The following is an 18,678-nucleotide window of genomic DNA, read 5'->3' as shown; positions in this document are numbered from 1 at the left end:
TGATGGAATATAATAATGCAAATTAATGATTTTCGTAATTAACCAATATTTAATAACCGAATTGGTCAAATATAGGTTTACCCATGTCGCAAATATTATTATATTAGACTGCAACGCATGTGACACTGGAGAAGTAAAAAAAAAATTAAAACCAATTTCTAATAATCCAAAATCTTCTTCCTCAGCAATTCTTAGAGTCAAATTTATGGTCCTCTTTCCTTGCCATATAACAATGTCTCTAATGCTTGTTTGGAATCCATTAAAAAATAATCAAGGAGGAAGAAACAAACTCAGAAAGAATAATTAAAAGTCGACTCTATTCCAATGCTCTCGTCATATCCCAAAACTTGTTCCCTTTGCACTTTGGAAGTCATTTTATGGGTACTTTCATGGCATCATATCACAATAATGGTTTGAAAAATCCTACTGCTTCCACTTGACACATTCCCCCAAATAAAAGAAAACAAAACAAAGCTAATAATGAGGGGGAAAAGAAAAATTAGTGTTCCCACAACAAACACAACGAATAAACAAAATGTTTTCGAAACCTAACCATTGTCCAAATACTGTTAAGGAAGAACTAAAAACTGTACATCCTCGGATGCAGCCAATCCCAATCCAGCACGCCATCGAGGGGTACTAAAACCGATAAAATCCAGCAATTCGATCCTTCCCAATAGAGAACCTGAAGCTGCTTCGTTGTTATGAAGACAGGCAGGCCTCAAAAGACATCCAAATTATGGAACTTTCAGATTACAATAAATCCTAACACTAATATGCACATGAACTTATGAAATCATATATTAGTATCAAGATGATGATAGACCCACGACCACACAAAGCACCAGAGACTTTCCTATACACCCAAAATGCTGGGAGTTTACTATAAAAGAATCATATGTTGATTCTAATTTTGACTTCTTTTTACACAGTTTTATTCCTAAATGGATGCTTAAAACCGATTCAAGCACGCATCAATCAATCCATGACTACCTGCCGCTCATCCAGAGCTTTGGTAGTGTATTAAAAGTTTATAAACACTATGGGGAAAGAAAGGTCCTCAGAGGAAGAGCAGCCTGCATCTTCCGTGTTCCTTCTCCACCATCTCGAGCGACTCAAGACCATCTGACGTCTCTGGTGAGCATGACTATGACCTGCAGTTATGTGAGAGAACTTTTAAATCAACTTCAAACAATGGGAAGCAATATTTATTCGTGTTTACAAATCAATCAATATTCAACTTCACACACAAGCCTCGGTCTAATGAGATAACTCTGAAGCGCCAATTACGGAACAACTGAACTGATATATATTCAACACAGACTAGAATATACTATTCAAAACAATCTCTAATTTGCAGGTCATATTGAAATGTATCCCATAAAGAACCCATCAGAAGACAACAAACGTCATAATAAAAAAAAGCAGTATCCATAACTGTATGCTTCAACAAAATGGTTAAGAAAAATACGTCAGGAGCAACAACTGTTCATGTCCATGGACAAAAACATATAACAGATGGCAATAGCATTGTCTTACAAGCATCAAGACAAAATATTCGACTTGTTCAGCCAAGGTTGTAAAAGAACATACATATCATAAGATGTTACACCATCCAAAAACCTCCTTCAGTATTTTTATTTAGACTAAGATAAGACAGGTAATAACGAGCATAAGACTACCTCTAGAATGCATGATAAATTATTTGCAAGGCTAGATCCGAAGCCCGCCACTCAAGTAGCAGTTCCGCTGCTCTAAGTCCTGCTGCAATCTATGGATACCTATAAATACAGTAAAATTTCATGTGGTAGAAAGTGCTGGTGAATGGTGATAAAGATAGGACGGGAAATATCAAGTATTTACTGCAAAATGTGCTGCTTACCCTGATCAACTCCTCACCCAGATGTTTGGTCAGAACCGCTACCTTGTACAAACTGAGAAGGAGAATGAACAACGAACTGTGGTTGTGCTGCAACAGGTGCTGGAATCCCTGATTAAACACGCATTTTCCTTAATCAAGCATATCTAACATCTTAAAGCATATTATTTTAGTTTTCCCTTATTCTTCATCAGATGATAAAAGACATGGTACATGTAAAACAAACGGAAATGTGACCTGAATTGACTTAAGCAACGAAGATATCTCAATAAATTATATCTTAAATATTCTGTAGTAAACCGAACTTTTCTTCATCATCAGTCCCCATGGATCACTGGCCATTCAGTTCTGAATTTCAATATCCCCATAAACGGCCTCCCCTTTCGTTGCACTCTCATTCCTCTTAAATAAAATAAGTTTTCATAGGAAAAAATATTTCAAAATAATCTTCAATATTACCGCATAAGATATACAATCTTGGGTTCACTGTCAGTATATTGGTGACATTTTAATGCACAGAATAATTTTTTACTCTTCATAGAGTACTATCCATTTTATTCAACACATAATTATGCCAACACAATGGTTGAACACAAGTTGAATAAGCACACTTCTTTTAGATTAAAAAAATATGCACTTTTAATAAGTAAATTAAGGAAACAAAAATGGCCTCAAGAAAAAACCATAAGGCCAAATCAAAGGATGGGCTAACGAAGACTATACAATTACACAAAATAGATCCAATGGTTGGTAATAAAGATACAAATGCGAAGGAGAATACCTAAAAAAACTGGTCTAAACATATATTTTAGCTCAATGATGCAATAAAGAGAGGCCTTCATATTATGACAAGAAAGAGTTCCCATACATAGCAAAAATACCTGAAGGATATGGTGCTTGAATAGTAGGCACTGGAGAAGATGTTAGCGCATTGACATTAGGACCACTAAACTGCACAATCTGAGGACTCGGCATTGCATATCCATGTACTGTTCCATATCCATGACCACCAGGGACCGTTTGACCTAATTGTCCATAATGATAAATAGCAGGGCTCGTTGACCCAGGCATTCCATATATCTGCAGGTATTGCTGACCCAGAAAAGGGTTGTATCCACCCTATCCAAAGGATGCAAGCACGGGAAATCAGGAAAAATGAGCATTATATGCAAGCAGTAAGCACTATCAAACTCCTTTAGAACCCTCTAAAGATACCCTTCATATCACATTATCTCCCTTCCCCACTTCCAGTCTCAGCACACAAAATTGCGCACACAAGTAAATAAAGCAATTGGAGCAGTGATACCTGTGGGTAGATGTACTCAGGTCCATATGCAGCATACCTGCATTAAAAAGGAATGATTGAAAACATTATAAATACTTCAGAGAAATAAGATCATGAAAGCAAAAATCTAGAAGGTAGTACTACAAATCCAAACAGGTATGGGAATTTAAGTGGTGGAAATCATTTTACAATCCAAAGTCCCTGGTTATTTGAATATTACGATACAAAGAGATAAGTGCTTGGATCCCAATTGACTAGAGTCTAAAGTGGTCAAATCCTATCAACTTGATCTCTTGTATAAACTACGAATACAAGGGGAAAACATGAGATGGGGACTTGTCAATTAATGCTGGCCATGATTCTTCCCATTCAATTACATTCATCCTGGTACATATCCTCTGCGAATACCATCTATGATATTCCTGCAATTACCAACCACGTCACATCACTGATCAGGATATGATCAACCCTGAATTCTAGAAGGTGACAAAGTAACCTATCCTAAGGACTTTCGAATGTTGTGATTGGTACCTCTTATGACTTTAAAGGTAAATATTAACATTAATTGCAGAGGATATGTACCAAGTGATGTTCACCAACCATCTTTAGAAGTAAAGTAAAATAGGATTTAAGGTTCATTTAAAGAACAAGCAATGTATACAGGAAACGAAATATCAAACCTAAATGCTTATATCTGCATTTCAATGATTACTGGACAACGTTTAACATTTATTATAAGAATTGATGACAAACAGAAGAAAACAGTAACTAAGATATCATAAATTTGAGATTTTGAAAGCGAACTCTAGTCATATTGCAAGATGTAAGGGTTGTGATATAGCAGAAAGCAAGAACGCTGAATTAAATAAAAGAATGAAACTTGAATCAATTGGCAAGCTCGGATGCACAAAGAGGAACCTCGGGGACGCACCCATAAGGAGGATATGCAAGTCCCTGCTGATAAGCATAAGAAACCGGTTGCTGATAGCCAAAATTTCCAATAAAAGTTCCCCTGTTGGGCTGCATGCCTCCAACATATGGTGCAGGCGGTCTTAGACGTCCTGTAAGAAACAACAGTGCAGAAGTAAAGATTGATCAATTCAGAGCTTCCAAAGCCTCGAGTCAGAATTAGTGGCTGTTTTCAGTATAATATTTTTACAAAATGAAAATAACGGGGGAAAACCCTGATCATACAAATACACATGACAAGAACTAACAATGCAATTTCGTAGACGACCTCATAGTTTAAAAAGACCAAATAAGCTAATAATACCATAGGATATAGGTGGCCGAGGCCGGCCAAGTGAAGCCAGATTACAATTTGCTCGCCTGCCATCAATAATTGGAGTGGGATCAGCACAAGCTCTTCTAGCAGACTCTGGATCACGGAAAGTCACCTAAAACCCTCCATGTAAACAGGAACAAACGTTCAGGTCATTCAAATGTCAATAACATACATCTTAATGTCAGACAATTAGATGCAACTCGTGACACCCGTGCTCGAAAAACGTGTCAAAACGAATGTTCTTGGATTATGACTTTTTGAAAGTAGAAAAAAAGACACGGCTAACAAAAACCCAAAAAAAAGTAGCGAAAACTATTAATACTCACGAAACCATATCCTTTGGATCTCCCTGTATTCTTATCTGTTATGACAACAGCCTCAAGAATCTCTCCAAACTGCTCAAAGTGGCGCCTCATAGTTTCGCTCTGAGTCTCCCAGGCTAATCCACCAACAAAGACCTTGGTGTAGGTGGTATCACCAAAAGGAGAGTTCAAGAACCCAGAACTGGTACTTGATCCAGATATCGAACTCGGGCCCGGAATATGCTGATAAGCCATTATTAACGAGAAAATTCAAGAGACACAAGCAAAAAAGGAAGGACAAAAGAATACAACGCTGGGGAGACAATATAAACAGAGACCCAGATGGAAGATTCGACGAAATTGGAAGGAAACTAGTAGGGGGCAGAGCGGAGAGGAACCCGCATCACATAGTAAAAGCAAACCCCTAGGAAAACCCCTTTACAAATTGTGGAGATATTATATATACACACACACACACACACACAAAGGATCAGCAGGAATCTAAAGGGGTTGGAAGAGGAGGCTGCGGGAGGTGTGATCAAGAGAGAGAAGAAGAAGGAGAGAGAGGAAAGGCGAATGATGAAGAAGCCCAATAAGAATCATAATTAGAAAAAGGGAAACCCTAAAAATGAATCAAAGATTGGGGGATGGGATGGGCCAAAGATGAACAGGGGTGGGGGAAGAGGAGGTCGGTGATGGAGGGCAGAGAGAGAGAGAGAGAGAGAGAAATCTAGGGACCGTACGATGAGGCTGGATTTGTACGGGGGAAAAGTGGGAAGACGGAAATGGAATCTGGAAGGAGAAGTATGATCATGATCATGTTTGTCAGATTCATGTTCATGTTCATGTTCATGGGGAATACCAAGTTGGCGGAGGCGGAGGTGGTGGTGATGGCGGCGGCGGCGGCGGCGACGGCGGAGGAGGAGAGGGGAAGGGGGAGGAGGAGGAGGAGGAAAGGGTTTAGAAATTGGTTTTTCATGGCTGTGTGTTGTAGTTTTGTGTTTTGTTGTTGTTGTTGTGATTGACGGACCGTCGAGTTTTACGGGATTTCCATTCGGATACTCCCCAATCCTCACACCGTACTCCTTTTCTTACGTTTTAATCCCATTTCCATTTTCAACATTAATTTTCACTTTATTATTATTATTATTTGAATACAACGTCTGGACGTGGAGGTTTGAACTCGTGACTTTTTTATCAGAGATAAGTGTCTTAACCACTTGAGTTCAGCTCGGTTTGCAACCTAAATTTATTTATTGTATTTGTTACGGGTATAATTATATTTGAATAGGCAGTTAAGGAAGTGATGTGAGTTGGGCTAATTAGACTCGATTGAGGAGAGATCATGAATAGGAGGCATGTTCTAACTCTTTGCTATTCTTGACGAAATCTTTTGTTAGTTTAGTCATCAAATTGTATTGGACTTAGTAGCATACCAACGTGCATATGTGCAAAGACCTTTTGTCGTCTAAATACGGATCCATATTAGCTACATGTATTAGAGTTATGGATATGAGTAAAAATGGAGAGCAATGAGTATTTTTTATTTTTATTTTTTTGGTAAAAACAATCTAAGGATAATTGATTAGATTTCACCAACTATATGAATCAAATTGAAATTAAGTTGAGACCGTATGAAGAAAAAAAATTCAAGTGGTAGAAATCAAATTGAAATTAGACTCAAATCACATGGACAAGTGAAACTTAAAAAAAATTATTCACATATACGTTGCGAATATTATTCTTATTTATTTATTTAGTGGTTTTGTTTAATTTTGTATTAATACAAACTCATATTAACTGCATGTATTATAGTTTGGATTTGGTTGAGTAAATTTTTTTGTGGATAAAAGCATTTAAGGATGATTGGTTAGATTCCACCAATCAAATTGAAATTAAGCTGAAAAAGATAAGAAATATTTTTAAATTATAGAAATTAAATTAGAATTAGATGCAAATTATAGGAACAAGTTTTATGTAAAAATATATATATTTGAATCTATTAGATACCATTCTAAAAAGCATACCCACTAGATTCATAATTTAACCAACATAATATTTGAAAATATGGATGAAAATAGAATAAATATGGAAAATAGAAAAGGAAAAAAGAAGAAAAGAAAGAAAAGTAATAGTGGAAGTGGAACTTTATTTATTTATTATTATTATTATTATTATTTTTGAAGCAGGAACTTTATTTAAAATTAAAATGAATTGAATTGGTATTTTTGTGTGAGAAAGTTCTCAACGGACAGCTCGAGAGTTGGTCTACGTGTGGGGTCCATCTCTCTTCATTGCCCTTTCCTTTTAACACCTTTTTCCATGCACCCTCCTAATTCTTCTTCCTTTTTTTTTATTTTATTTTTCTCAATTTGATTTTTTATTTTACAACAATATAGTTACGGATTTGAATCACTGACTTTTTTATTTTTTAAGATAATAGTTTCACTTCTATACCTTATTCATATATTACAACGACGGGTTAAACTATAGGCGGGTGAGACAATCGTCTAAGACTTCCAATTTTAAAAGGGTTTCATATTGATTTTTCATATAATTATATACTATAATTTTGCTACCTATCTATTTTAGTTTTAATTATAAACAAAATCTAAAATATAAAATAATATACTTTTTCTAAAATTTTCTTATAATATTGAAACACTATGTATATACTTCACTCAAAATAAAAAATTTATGATTAATAAATTCATAAATTTATATAAATAAAAAAAACTCTATAAATATATCATATAGGTCAGGTTAGATTTATTTCAAGTTTAGGTCTCTCCATTCCTTTCTCATTCTCTCTTCAATCTCAAAATTTTCATCCTTAATTTTGGTCTCACAATTCTTTAATATCAATTCCAGAGTAGAAATCAAAGCTTTATTTGTTCAAATCAATGTGGTGGCTTCAAAATTTTAGGTTTCGTTTTGTTCAGTTTTTTTCTTTTTATAAAATTTATTTATTATTTTTTATTGTTCAATACCTTTATATATGATATTTGTTTTGATTTGCATACTTAAAAAATCAATATGTCAATAAGAAAATATGAATCTGAATATAAACTTAAAAGAAAACAAGAATAGAAAACTCATTGAATCTAGAAAAGGTCTTCCATAAATTTTTTATTAGATTTAAAAGTAATAAAAATGATGAAATAATGGATCAAATGATAGAGATGGACAAATCTAACGATGTAACAAAAATAGTAGATAATGATATGGTTGAAAATGAAGCATGTAATTAAATAAATTTTAACTTTACTATATTACGGTCTCTTTATCAAAATTTTGCCTAAGATCCCATATCATATCGAGTCACCTTGCATATAACAATCTTACTCTCTATTTTTTTTAACTCATCCCTTACATTAAAGTAGTGATTGTCATCCTTCAGGAAAAAAAGTAAAAAATTAAAGTAGTGATTGTCTATTCGACCGTGGTTATTATTTTTTGCCACATTTCTTTTTTATTTTTCTCTAAAATTCGTGTAAGTCATTGTGCAATTCATAAAATATTTCACCTTTCAAATTTATTCAAAAACTAATTTGTGCAACCGGAGGAAAGCAGGTCTCGAAGAACGAGTAAAGTCGTGCAAAAACATAGGGATATATCAAATAAGAAGCAAGATTCTCTCTTATTGACTAACTACAACAAGCTCGCGACTATAATAGAAACAAAGAGTAAACTATTCTTTATTCTATTTGCTTGCAATGTTATACCGAGTTGGTGAATACTTTTGTAACCTTAGACTCGTTACATTGTTTGATGAACTCGTTGGTTTTGTGTCTACCGAAAGTATGTTATCTTCTTCAACCATGTTGGTGGAGTGACTATATGTCCATCTTTCTAGGTCCTAAGTTTAATTGTAAGAATTTTTAAAGAAATATTTTTTAAATAAATTTGAAAGTTATAATATTTTAAAAATAAGTTTTAAAATTAGTAATATTAAAAAAAAAGTCCTCAATCTACCCATAAAATTCTATGGGTATATGTTTGAATAAATTTTAATGTAAAATGATATTTTGTAAACAATAGAACTTAACCTACAGAAGTTTAGGGGCATTTTGAATAATGTAGCCTGAAATCAACTCATGGTTAACAAATTTTTAATTGAGATAATTAGTTTTTTTTTTAAAAAAATATTTGATGTTTTCATTAATAATTTGACTAAACAGTAAAAACATCTTCTGTTTCAATGAACACGATCCACTTAGGAGTCTTAATTACTATGTTTTATAGTTTTTATCTATCAAGCCATTGAAGCAAAATTTGTCACTTAACTAAAGATCGAGATCGAGATGGGTAATCACAGTTCGGTAATATGGGGATTAATACCAAATTTTATAGGAATACTTTAATATAGCAATGGTTAAATTACAAATTTGATCCCTATAATTTTAAAATTTTCAATTTAATCTTGTTTTTTTTATTCAACTTTAAATTTTGATATAGGTAACTAACATAGTTAGATAAAGCATTAAAAATAAAAGATTGATATGAAAACCATGGATATAATTTGTGAAATTTAACTAAATCATAACGACAAGATTGAAATTATATCTTAATCATACGAATCAAATTTATAATTTGACCTATAATATATTATCCTAATTTTATTTTTTCGTTACGAAAAGTATATGTATTAAATTTTGATAATCTAATTTTATTACAATATATTTTTCAATTGATGATACTGTCTTTTCTTTATTAGGAAGGTCAACTAATTATTTAATTTAATTTTTTTTGAAATAATGACTTCTAAGTACAATTTCATTCCTTTTTAGTTTAAAATGCTACTTTCAAGTATTGGTTAATTTTAATAATATTTTATAGAAAATATATATACCTTATTATTAACAATATTCCATAAATGGGAGATAAAGTTTAATAAAAAGATACTATGGTGAATTTTAAGGAAAACTGAAATATTTTCATTACAAAAAAAAGAAAGAAAGACAAAACAAGAAACGTAATGGACTAAATTGAAAAAACACCCAAATTTAGAAACAATTGGTTGAGCCTTCCTCTTCCTCTAAAGCTGCTAATGCTAAATATGGCCTCTTGTTTGACTATAGTGCTTGAAGCTCTTCAACCACAAGTGACTTGCTCTCTTGTTCCTTTACCACAAGCAAATAATTGAAGAGAGAACATCCTCTTTAATTTTGTCAAACAAATCCAACCAATCAAAAATACACAAACTCTATCTGTCTCTTGTTCCCGTGCAATAAGAATGTTGTTGGTTATAAATGAGTCTATTGTACACAGTAAAATTAAAATGGTTATGTTGCACGGTATAAAACCCTGTTAGTAGAGAGATTTTTAGTTCTATCGTTGTTTTGGCTTTATCAATTTATTTGGTCTTTATAGTTGTATGTTAATAATGCATTCGTACGGGTATGGGGTAATCTCTCTGAGGAGGTATACACGTCTCAATTCTTTTGGTTTCATTGATGTTGAACATCTTGACTTTGGGAGCCATCTACACAAGTCCTTATATGGTCTCAAGCAAACTCTTAGCCTCTTGTGCTTGGTTTAAGTGTACTTTCACCTCTCGTATTGTATTTGATTGATTTTTTGTCCATCTTCAGTTGATTCGTCTCTATTTGTTTGGCATGCTAGAACTTCTATTACTTTCTTCTTTAGGTTGACGACATTCACGACCAATCTCGTATTTATATGTTTGTTTCTCCACTTCAAAACTATTTTGAGATGATTGATTTGGGTGTTCTTTGGTACTTTCTTGGTCTTGAACTTGCTGTCGAAATATCCATGCCTTGTCTTGTCGCCAATTGTATAGAGATCGTCTTGTCATTCTTGTTCAATTTGAATAATTGTCATGGAAATATGTATCAATTTCACAAATAATTAATCTCAAAAGAGAGTGATACATGTCATATAAATGAGGATAATTATTTCCATTGGTACGAGGTTTTTTTAGTGAAACCAAAAGGATACTTCAAATACCATAATCTCGTCTAAGCCACAAAGGTACCATAATGTCGTCTATGCCACAAGTTGACCGAAATCATGCATCGATTTTGTTTGTAACAACAATTATATATACCAACTCAGTGTATGGTGTAATTTCACGACCAGAAAATCATGAATTCGAATTCCCACCTCACATTTATTATAATAAAATAAATTATTAGTAAAATAAGATGCAAAGAGAGCCAAACCCCCTATTGGATGACAATCTTATTGTTTTTATTTATTTAATGTGTAAAAAGTATTTAGAGAGAAGTTGCATTTCCTTAAAAACAAATCAAATCTATTTATAAAATATCTAAATACTAATAAATATATAATATTGTAATTTCTTTTTCAAGTTGGATTTCTGTAATGAACAAAAATATTTTTTAAATTTTCAGTAAATTATTTTCCGTAACTATAATTCTTATAAAGAAAAAGAATAATATACATTAATAATTACTTATTTATATATATTTATATTTATACGGTAAAGTCAATTATCCTTCTTATATAAACTAATATAAATATATGTTTAAATATAGCCAAAACGAGTATAACTCAACAATAATTGACATATGTCTTTAATCAAGAGGTTATGAGTTCGATCTCCCACCTCCACATGTTACTAATATATATACATATATATACTAATTTGTTCAAAATATCTTTATACCAATTTATGTATAAATATATTTTTATAAAAGAATAATAATTGCAATTTGTTAATTCAGAAACCGAACACACAAACAAAATTATAACTAAAACCCAACTGACCATCAAATAATAAATATGTATAATTTTTTCTAGTAGAGTGGAGATTCGAGCTACAATTACCACATAACTTTGATAAAAAAAAAAAAAGTTACCATATAACTAAGCTTATGTTGCAATAAATAATCTTTTAAAAACATGTTATAATTCCAAGAATATATATTTGTATTTTGTTTTTTTCTTTGAAAGCGTACTCAAAAGATTTTTTTTTTTTTATAAGTGGAGATTCAAACTCTCAACTTCATGGTCAGATATTAACCCACTGAGCTGGTTGATCATATTGACAAGATTTTAAATTTGAGGTAAAATACACTTTTGATGGCTGAGTTTGAAGATAGATTTCTATATAACCACTAAGTTTTAAAAAGTGATACTTGATCTCTAACCTTTACAAAATAATTCTAAAGAATCCCACGAATCTAGGTATCATATTTCTCTCTTGTTTCCCTCTTCTCTCTCTCTCTCTCTTACCTCCTACGAACCGTGACCCAACCAGAAAGAACATCGACCTTGACCTCGACCACAAAAGAACCTATGTTTTACACTGACATCTTGCTCACAAAAGCATCCATCATGTTGAAACCAAATTGGAGAGATTGCTAAATGGTGATCTCATTGACAAGAGTACAAATTAAACAATCCCCCAACAAATTATATCCAAATTGGAGAGATTCCTTCCGGCAGTATGAGCAACACTCGTTTAATTTTCAACGACTTGATGCAGATTCTGCAGCTGAAGCCACTAGTTTTTCCATGACATGAAACCCAAGACAAAGAATCCATCAAGAAGAGAATTGGATTCAAAGAATGTGACCAACAGGCTGTCCAAATTCTGTCGAACAACGAAATCGAGCGAACCTCCAACCCTCTGCTCAAGTCCACGCTTCCGTGCTGTCTGGATGCAATTTGGATAAAATTTCAGCTGGATCTTTTTAAACATTGGTTTTGAGGTCGATGTACCATCAGATTGGGGTCACAGTTTAGGGGGACAGGGCAATGAGAAAAAAATAATATAAAATTAATGAATGTCCCCCTCATCAATGCCACATCAACATTCCATTAGGGACCCTAACTCTAATCAAAGTTTGACTCCAAGGATCTTTTAGAGTTATTTTCAAAGAGTCTGGAACTAAACTGTCAGTTTTTGAAATATGGGAACAAAATAGAAAACTTTGTTTGAACTCGAGGATCAAAAGTGGATTTTACCCTTAAATTTTCATGACAGGTGAATTGATATATCTAAAAATAGTAAAAAATCAACAAAATGTGAGAAAAATATCAATAAAACATGACTAATACGAACATAATAAAAATTTGACTTTTTTAATTTATTTTGTTTTTGTAGAAATAGCTATTGACATTAACATATTTTTATCACATTTTGTCAGTTAGCATTTTATCGACATTGAGAATCTTGACTATTCATTCCAGATTCTCCCTGTGCCAATAAGCATTTCTCCTCCCATTTGTGAAGCTAAACCATTTTGAACACAAAGAAAACAAGGGAAACTGAATGTATGAATTTTTTTCTCCTGAGTTGTCAGCTACAAGAAACCCTTTCCAAACGGTTGTAAATTTGGATACATCTATACCTCTAAAACAAACTCAACCATAAAAACGATGCTTCAAAATTTTTAGTGAAAGAAATAAACTTCTCACCTACAACCAGGCCGAAAAAGCGATTTGGATCCCATTAATGGTCTACACTACACAATCAAAAGAACATTACTCATCAAATGTATGTTTCTATTGTTATTCTTAATATTTCTTAATATTTGTGAGTGTTCAAGGCAATGTACAATTAACCTTATAGACAATCACCTAACACTACAACATTTCATTGTCGGAAAACATTATAAGTGATCATTGTGGGAACAGCCTCCAACTAAGATTAACCAATCGCCCAAAAGTTAAATAAAAACAAGTTCTTATCTGCTTACCATAATATTAGATAGCTTCAGTCGAACAACTTTTACTCCACAGAAATGTTAGTAAAGAACTCCATTTAGCATGTCACAAGAAAAATCTTCTGCGGCTCGTGTCCATTTCAGGCTGGAATTTAAAGGAAGTTAAAGAAAAAATTAGACAAATAGGATGGATCATGATATAATATCCATGCATTTCATATTGAAATCCTAACAGAGAAGAGACAGTAAGACTTACCTTATGAACCCACTCATATTCCCCGCCTTTAGAATCAAAGGTCCCATGCTGCAAACTGATCAATTTCATCGTGAAGCGAGGACCGCATTCCTAAAAATGAAGACTCACAATCAATCAGTCAGTTGTTTGTTACTATGCTACTACTCCCCCTCATGTTTTGTTTAGTTTTATTTTGTTCTAAACTATTTCTCATGTTTCTCATAATATCACTTTCTCATTCAAACCTAACCACACCAATCAAAATTGATACATATATATATATATATATATTTATTCTTTTTTTAATAACTGGGAGATGGAGCTTTGCTCCCCCCCTATACTCAGGATTACCTGCATCTGTCCCAAAGCCTAGACCCGAGAGGCATCAAAGGTTTTTGGTATTAAACTCACCGGAAGGTTCGAGCTTGAGATCTCTACACTGGTATGACCAAGAGACCCCAAGCCCTTGACAACTGGGCTACCCTTGGGGCAAAATTGATGCAAAAATATTAACATGACAATTTTGATCACTCTACGTGAGGATGTGCTTGCCTACTAGATCGAATTTGCATAGGAGCAAAAATGCCTTCTAATTTTCCTAAAAAATAATACTAACCTGAAGCCGTGCAATTACTTTCTGCTGAGGAACTTTCTCACCCTTGGCATCCTTGGAGTTACTTTTCGAGTCAGCCTCTTTTTTATTTTCCTTGCTATCAAAAATGTAACTGAGAAGACAAAAAAAGCCACACGTTCATCATAATGCAAACTCTCATGCATACAGAGAAAATATTTGAAACATGTAAAGGTATGAAAGATATGGTATCACACCGGTGATGCCGGAAGAATACAAAGTCCCGTTGGTTGTGAAACGTTACAACTCGCCGACCACGAAAATTAGGATCTTGAGGGAATAGTGATTGAATTAATCTAAAGAAACAACACAACAATAGAAGCCAACAAATTGAGAAAAACTTGAGAATAGAGATATCATAACCACAAAAGAGTAATAAACCAGAAAAATAACACGAACCCCAAAATCTGAAATGCAACCTTAATAAGAGGCAGTATTTCAAAAAAATCAAGTAACTAAGATACAGAAAGCAACCTTCCAACACGGAGACCAAGGCGTGTTGTGAAGTTGGTCAATACAAGCTCTGGCTCATGGCTGGTTGGATTTCCATGATTCTACAAGCAAGCATAGATAAAATGGTAAAAGTTTCATGGAATATTTATTCCTCCAGATAAACATAGTACTAGTAACAAATAACACAACAATTCATAAATGGAACTAAGTGGAGAATTATTGACCTGAACCAGATTACCTTAATATCCTTTCGTAAGACAACATTTGATATCTTAAAATGGGCAGTAGGTCCCTCAGGTAAGCCAATGATTAGAAGGCCATCTGAAAGAATTTCAAAACAATAATATAGACTGAGGAAATAATCTACCTAATACAAACAATTCATAAATGAGAGAACATGTCTGCAAGGGATGAAAGAACATGCAAGAAGGAACTACAAGGATTGCGAAAGATTATCATCTACCTAATTTTCTCCTACTCGTATGAACAACCATCAAAGAAGTGAAGTCCTTGGCATTTGCATATTCGATAATCTACAAGCAAAAGAAGAAACGAGCAAACAAATAAGTTATCACCCCAATAACAAGCTGCAAAATCTTTCTTCTGTATTATTCTTGTTTTTCTTAATTTCCCTTGTCCTTCTGTGTATAAAGATAAACATATATGAGCATAACCTTCTTCAAATCGTTAGTTCCTCTCTTGTAGTAATGTGCATTTGGAATCACTGAAAGCAACTCTGATATAAAAGAAGGTCCAATCTGCAAATAGCAAGTCACATACAAAGAAGATTTAAATATAACGTACCAAATTTGATCAAATGTAGATGCTTTAGGTTGCTTTCCATCAAATGCAGGTTTCTAAAAACAAAATTATTGTTTAACTAGTAATAATGAAGGGTCTTACAGAAGAGTTAAAACGACAAGTAGTTATTAGAACTTTTGGCAAAGTGTGGCGCTTTATGATCGAACTAAATTCATCGGCATCATTTCCTGCAAATAGCTGCAGAGAACAAAAACTCGACATATTACAAAGGTGTTCCCTACTAAATGTGACACACACACATATATACATACATAAACAAACAGTACAAAACATTTCATATATTATGATTTGAAAAAACAAACAAAAAACCTCTTCATCATCAGGTTTGCAAACAGTCTCATCAACCTCCCTGGTGTTCTCAATGGTGCGAGGAATCATCCTGGGAGGAGGCTACAGAAAGGATAAAAATAGATTAGAAGACAAAGTCAGAATCCCTAAGATAGTGGATACATAGATTAAATGAGTAGATGATGTGAATGTGATACTTCTTCTCCAAGTTCAAGAGCTTGCTTTTCAGAGGCATCACGAGCCTTGGCCCTCTTGCGTTTCTCAAGCTTCTTCTGCTGCTTGAGGTTGGCGTGCACTTCTTTCCTCTTTTCCTTGTTCTTTATCATTGATGGGATAATATCCCTCTTGTTCTTTTTTTCCTCTCCCATTTGTATCTCTTTGTTCAACCTCTAACATAAACTAGAAATTGATGAAAGAGAACAAATTATGAGACAAGCAACTATGGGAGAAAGCCATAAAGAGAAGAAAGAAGAACAAATTTTTTATCTCCCTCGTGTCAAATTTCAATTTCAGCGAAAGGTGGACAGAGTCCAAATTTATTCATTTATATCTCAAATATTTTGTAGCTCAACTTCAAGGATAAGTCAATTAAAGGTAATCAATGGAATATAATTTGAGAAAAACTAACTTTTTGTATTAAAAAAGACAATGTAAGTATGAAATCAAAGAATAATATCGATCAAGCAAGCATGTCCCTAGGAATTTGGAAAAACATAAATCGAAGCCAAAAAAATTTCAACTAAAAAGAAACTTTAGGGAAACAAAAAATTAGAAAACAAAAACCTAACTGACTTATATTTCATACTATCAATAAAATATTGTTTCATACCACAAAAAAAAAAAACCTAATTGACTTAAATCTACATAATAAACACAAGTGAAGTTGAGAAGTAAATCATATATCATATAAACAATGGTGGTCCACTGTTAAATAAAACGAGGGTATGTTCAAACTTAAGTCAAGCTTGGTTAAAGTATATATCCTCGACCAAAAGATGGAACATTTGAATCCCCACCCCCATTATTGAACTCAAAAATAGAGGGGATGACGAGAGCATTTTTCTCATTATGGTTACACTAACATTACAACATCACTAACAATTGTTACGATTTTTGAACTTCATCAAAGTTATCAACCATCAACATGAATAGGTTTGGAGGTGCCATCCATTTGCTCAAATGTTACTAGCAAAAAAAATGTTAAAGTTCGGATTTTGCGAGAATTGAAAAACACGATCAGTTCAGATGTATGAATAGACCATCGGTGACAAACTTAACCAATTGGGTAACGGTTTCTTAGTTGGTTGTTTGTTTTTTCTTTTCCTTCTTCCTTCTTCCTTCTCCTACCTCTCCCTCCTCCTTCAGTTTCTGTGCCATAGATCACTGCCCTACTTTTCAACTATCAAACTTTTGTACAGATTTTGAAACAAAAATGCTAAACTAAGTTTTCACAAGAATATTTTCAGAATAAATGCACCATACGATCTATCAGTACCATATTACACCTATACAAATAAAACTACTTTTCAAAAACATATAAAACAAAACCTACAGATTGACTGGTGGAGACTGAGTAAGAACAACAAACAGACGTCAGGTAGGGGGCGGCTAGTACGAGCAGCAATGAAAGAGGGAAATCTGAAGACAGTGATCGAGCACTGAAGATGAAGATTGAAGGAGGTACAGCGCAGAAGTGGAACTGAAGAGAGAAAAAGAATCGGTGGGCAGCGCTAAAGTGAAGAAAGAATTTGAAGGAAGCCCTACTTGTGCCTCTCGACTTTGGGGTAAGTTTTCAACTTCCATGGACAAAATCATGGGGAATGGTCCGGCCAAAGAACAAACGGATGAACTTGAAGAAGCTTTTTGTCTATTTGACAAGAACAGAAATGGTGGGTCACTTTCTTTTTCTTCTACAGCCAACATCATAGTTTTCAATTCAATTATATTCTGGATAGTTATCTAAAAACATTAAAGAACAATGGTTCACTATTCGTACTGTAAAGAACTACAGTTACATTTTTAAAGTGGTCATTTTTTACCTGTAGTGTGATTTCGAATGTAGTGTGTGGGTGGAGATTCATGCTGCGCTTTACAAACAATGCCATTCTTTTACTGCAAATGGGTTTTTCAAACAGTTACAATCTCTGTTTTCTTTTGTCACTCAATAAAACGAATTTTACTCTTCCCTATCCGATCAGTGTATAATCATACTGTGGTTACTCCTTCAATATTACTGGGCATTAACTCAGGGATGGGTATGAACCAAACAGAAATTATCTTGCAACCCAGATGAGACAAGTAGCTTAAATTTCATAAATTTATTTAGTGCGCAAATATTAGAAAAACTAGATCTCAAAAAGAAAGCTAATCGAATTGAGGGTGATGTAACCGTTAATTGGTGAATAGATGAATTACCTTGCAATCCAGAGCGCAGAAGCTGAAGGAATCGAGGAGGCCGCAGGTGGAGCGGCGCCGGTGGAGAGCGTTGATCGTGGTTCGTTCACGGAGAGAGGGAGTGGTTTGCTGGGTCGTGACTGGTGAGGGCGGCGCTTAGGAGTTGGGATTTAAGGACGCAACTTTTTGTAGGTTATAACGAAACCAAACCGTGGTTCGGTTTACGTTTCACTTTAATCGAACCGGTTCGGTTCAAGTTGGTTTTCAAGGCAATTCAGTTTATCCTTACGTTTAAATTTGATTTTTATTCGGTCCATAAGTACAGAAACAAGTTTAAATTTAGTTTCTAATTAATATAGGACCAATTTTGTTTCAATTTAGTTTCTAATTAATATAGGACCAATTTCAACAAGTATACTAAACTAAATTAAAACTTTAAGTATATGA

The 18,678-nt window shown here is 33.6% G+C and overlaps 2 protein-coding genes across 7 annotated transcripts; both read right to left on the bottom strand.

Annotated features, from left to right (window-relative positions):
* Nucleotides 1-527: 527 nt before the first annotated feature.
* LOC111022908 (RNA-binding (RRM/RBD/RNP motifs) family protein) lies at nt 528-5,828 on the bottom strand. The gene is made up of 8 exons (XM_022300213.2): nt 4,776-5,828; nt 4,438-4,561; nt 4,096-4,225; nt 3,186-3,222; nt 2,761-2,998; nt 1,883-1,990; nt 1,683-1,781; nt 528-1,154 (listed from the first exon to the last, which is right to left on the bottom strand). The coding sequence occupies exons 1-6, from the start codon at nt 5,004-5,006 to the stop codon at nt 1,896-1,898; spliced, it is 855 nt and encodes a 284-aa protein (XP_022155905.1). The 5' UTR covers nt 5,007-5,828; the 3' UTR covers nt 528-1,154; nt 1,683-1,781; nt 1,883-1,895.
* Nucleotides 5,829-11,824: 5,996 nt separating this feature from the next.
* On the bottom strand, nt 11,825-18,410 carry LOC111022909 (uncharacterized). 6 transcript variants are annotated; one of them, XR_002603037.2, is made up of 14 exons: nt 18,253-18,410; nt 16,035-16,236; nt 15,859-15,939; nt 15,631-15,726; nt 15,402-15,485; nt 15,191-15,260; nt 14,966-15,048; nt 14,749-14,828; nt 14,472-14,570; nt 14,260-14,368; nt 13,665-13,754; nt 13,442-13,553; nt 13,161-13,207; nt 11,825-12,429 (listed from the first exon to the last, which is right to left on the bottom strand). XR_002603037.2 is itself a non-coding variant. In XM_022300214.2 (12 exons), exons 2-12 carry the CDS (start codon nt 16,203-16,205, stop codon nt 13,515-13,517), a joined length of 1,002 nt encoding a protein of 333 aa, XP_022155906.1. In that variant the 5' UTR covers nt 16,206-16,236; nt 18,253-18,410; the 3' UTR covers nt 13,227-13,514. The 6 variants fall into 6 exon arrangements, 1 of the variants encoding a protein (XP_022155906.1); XR_002603035.2 differs by having other exon boundaries at nt 11,825-12,396; XR_015793046.1 differs by having other exon boundaries at nt 13,161-13,202.
* Between the last annotated feature and the right edge of the window lie 268 nt (nt 18,411-18,678).

Source organism: Momordica charantia (assembly GCF_013281855.1).
Source record: "Momordica charantia cultivar OHB3-1 chromosome 8 unlocalized genomic scaffold, Mcharantia_2.0 BLBB01000008.1, whole genome shotgun sequence".
In the NCBI taxonomy this organism is placed as follows: Eukaryota; Viridiplantae; Streptophyta; class Magnoliopsida; order Cucurbitales; family Cucurbitaceae; genus Momordica; species Momordica charantia.
The sequence above is the reverse complement of the archived record's forward strand: the minus strand, read 5'-3'. Positions and strand labels throughout refer to the sequence as shown.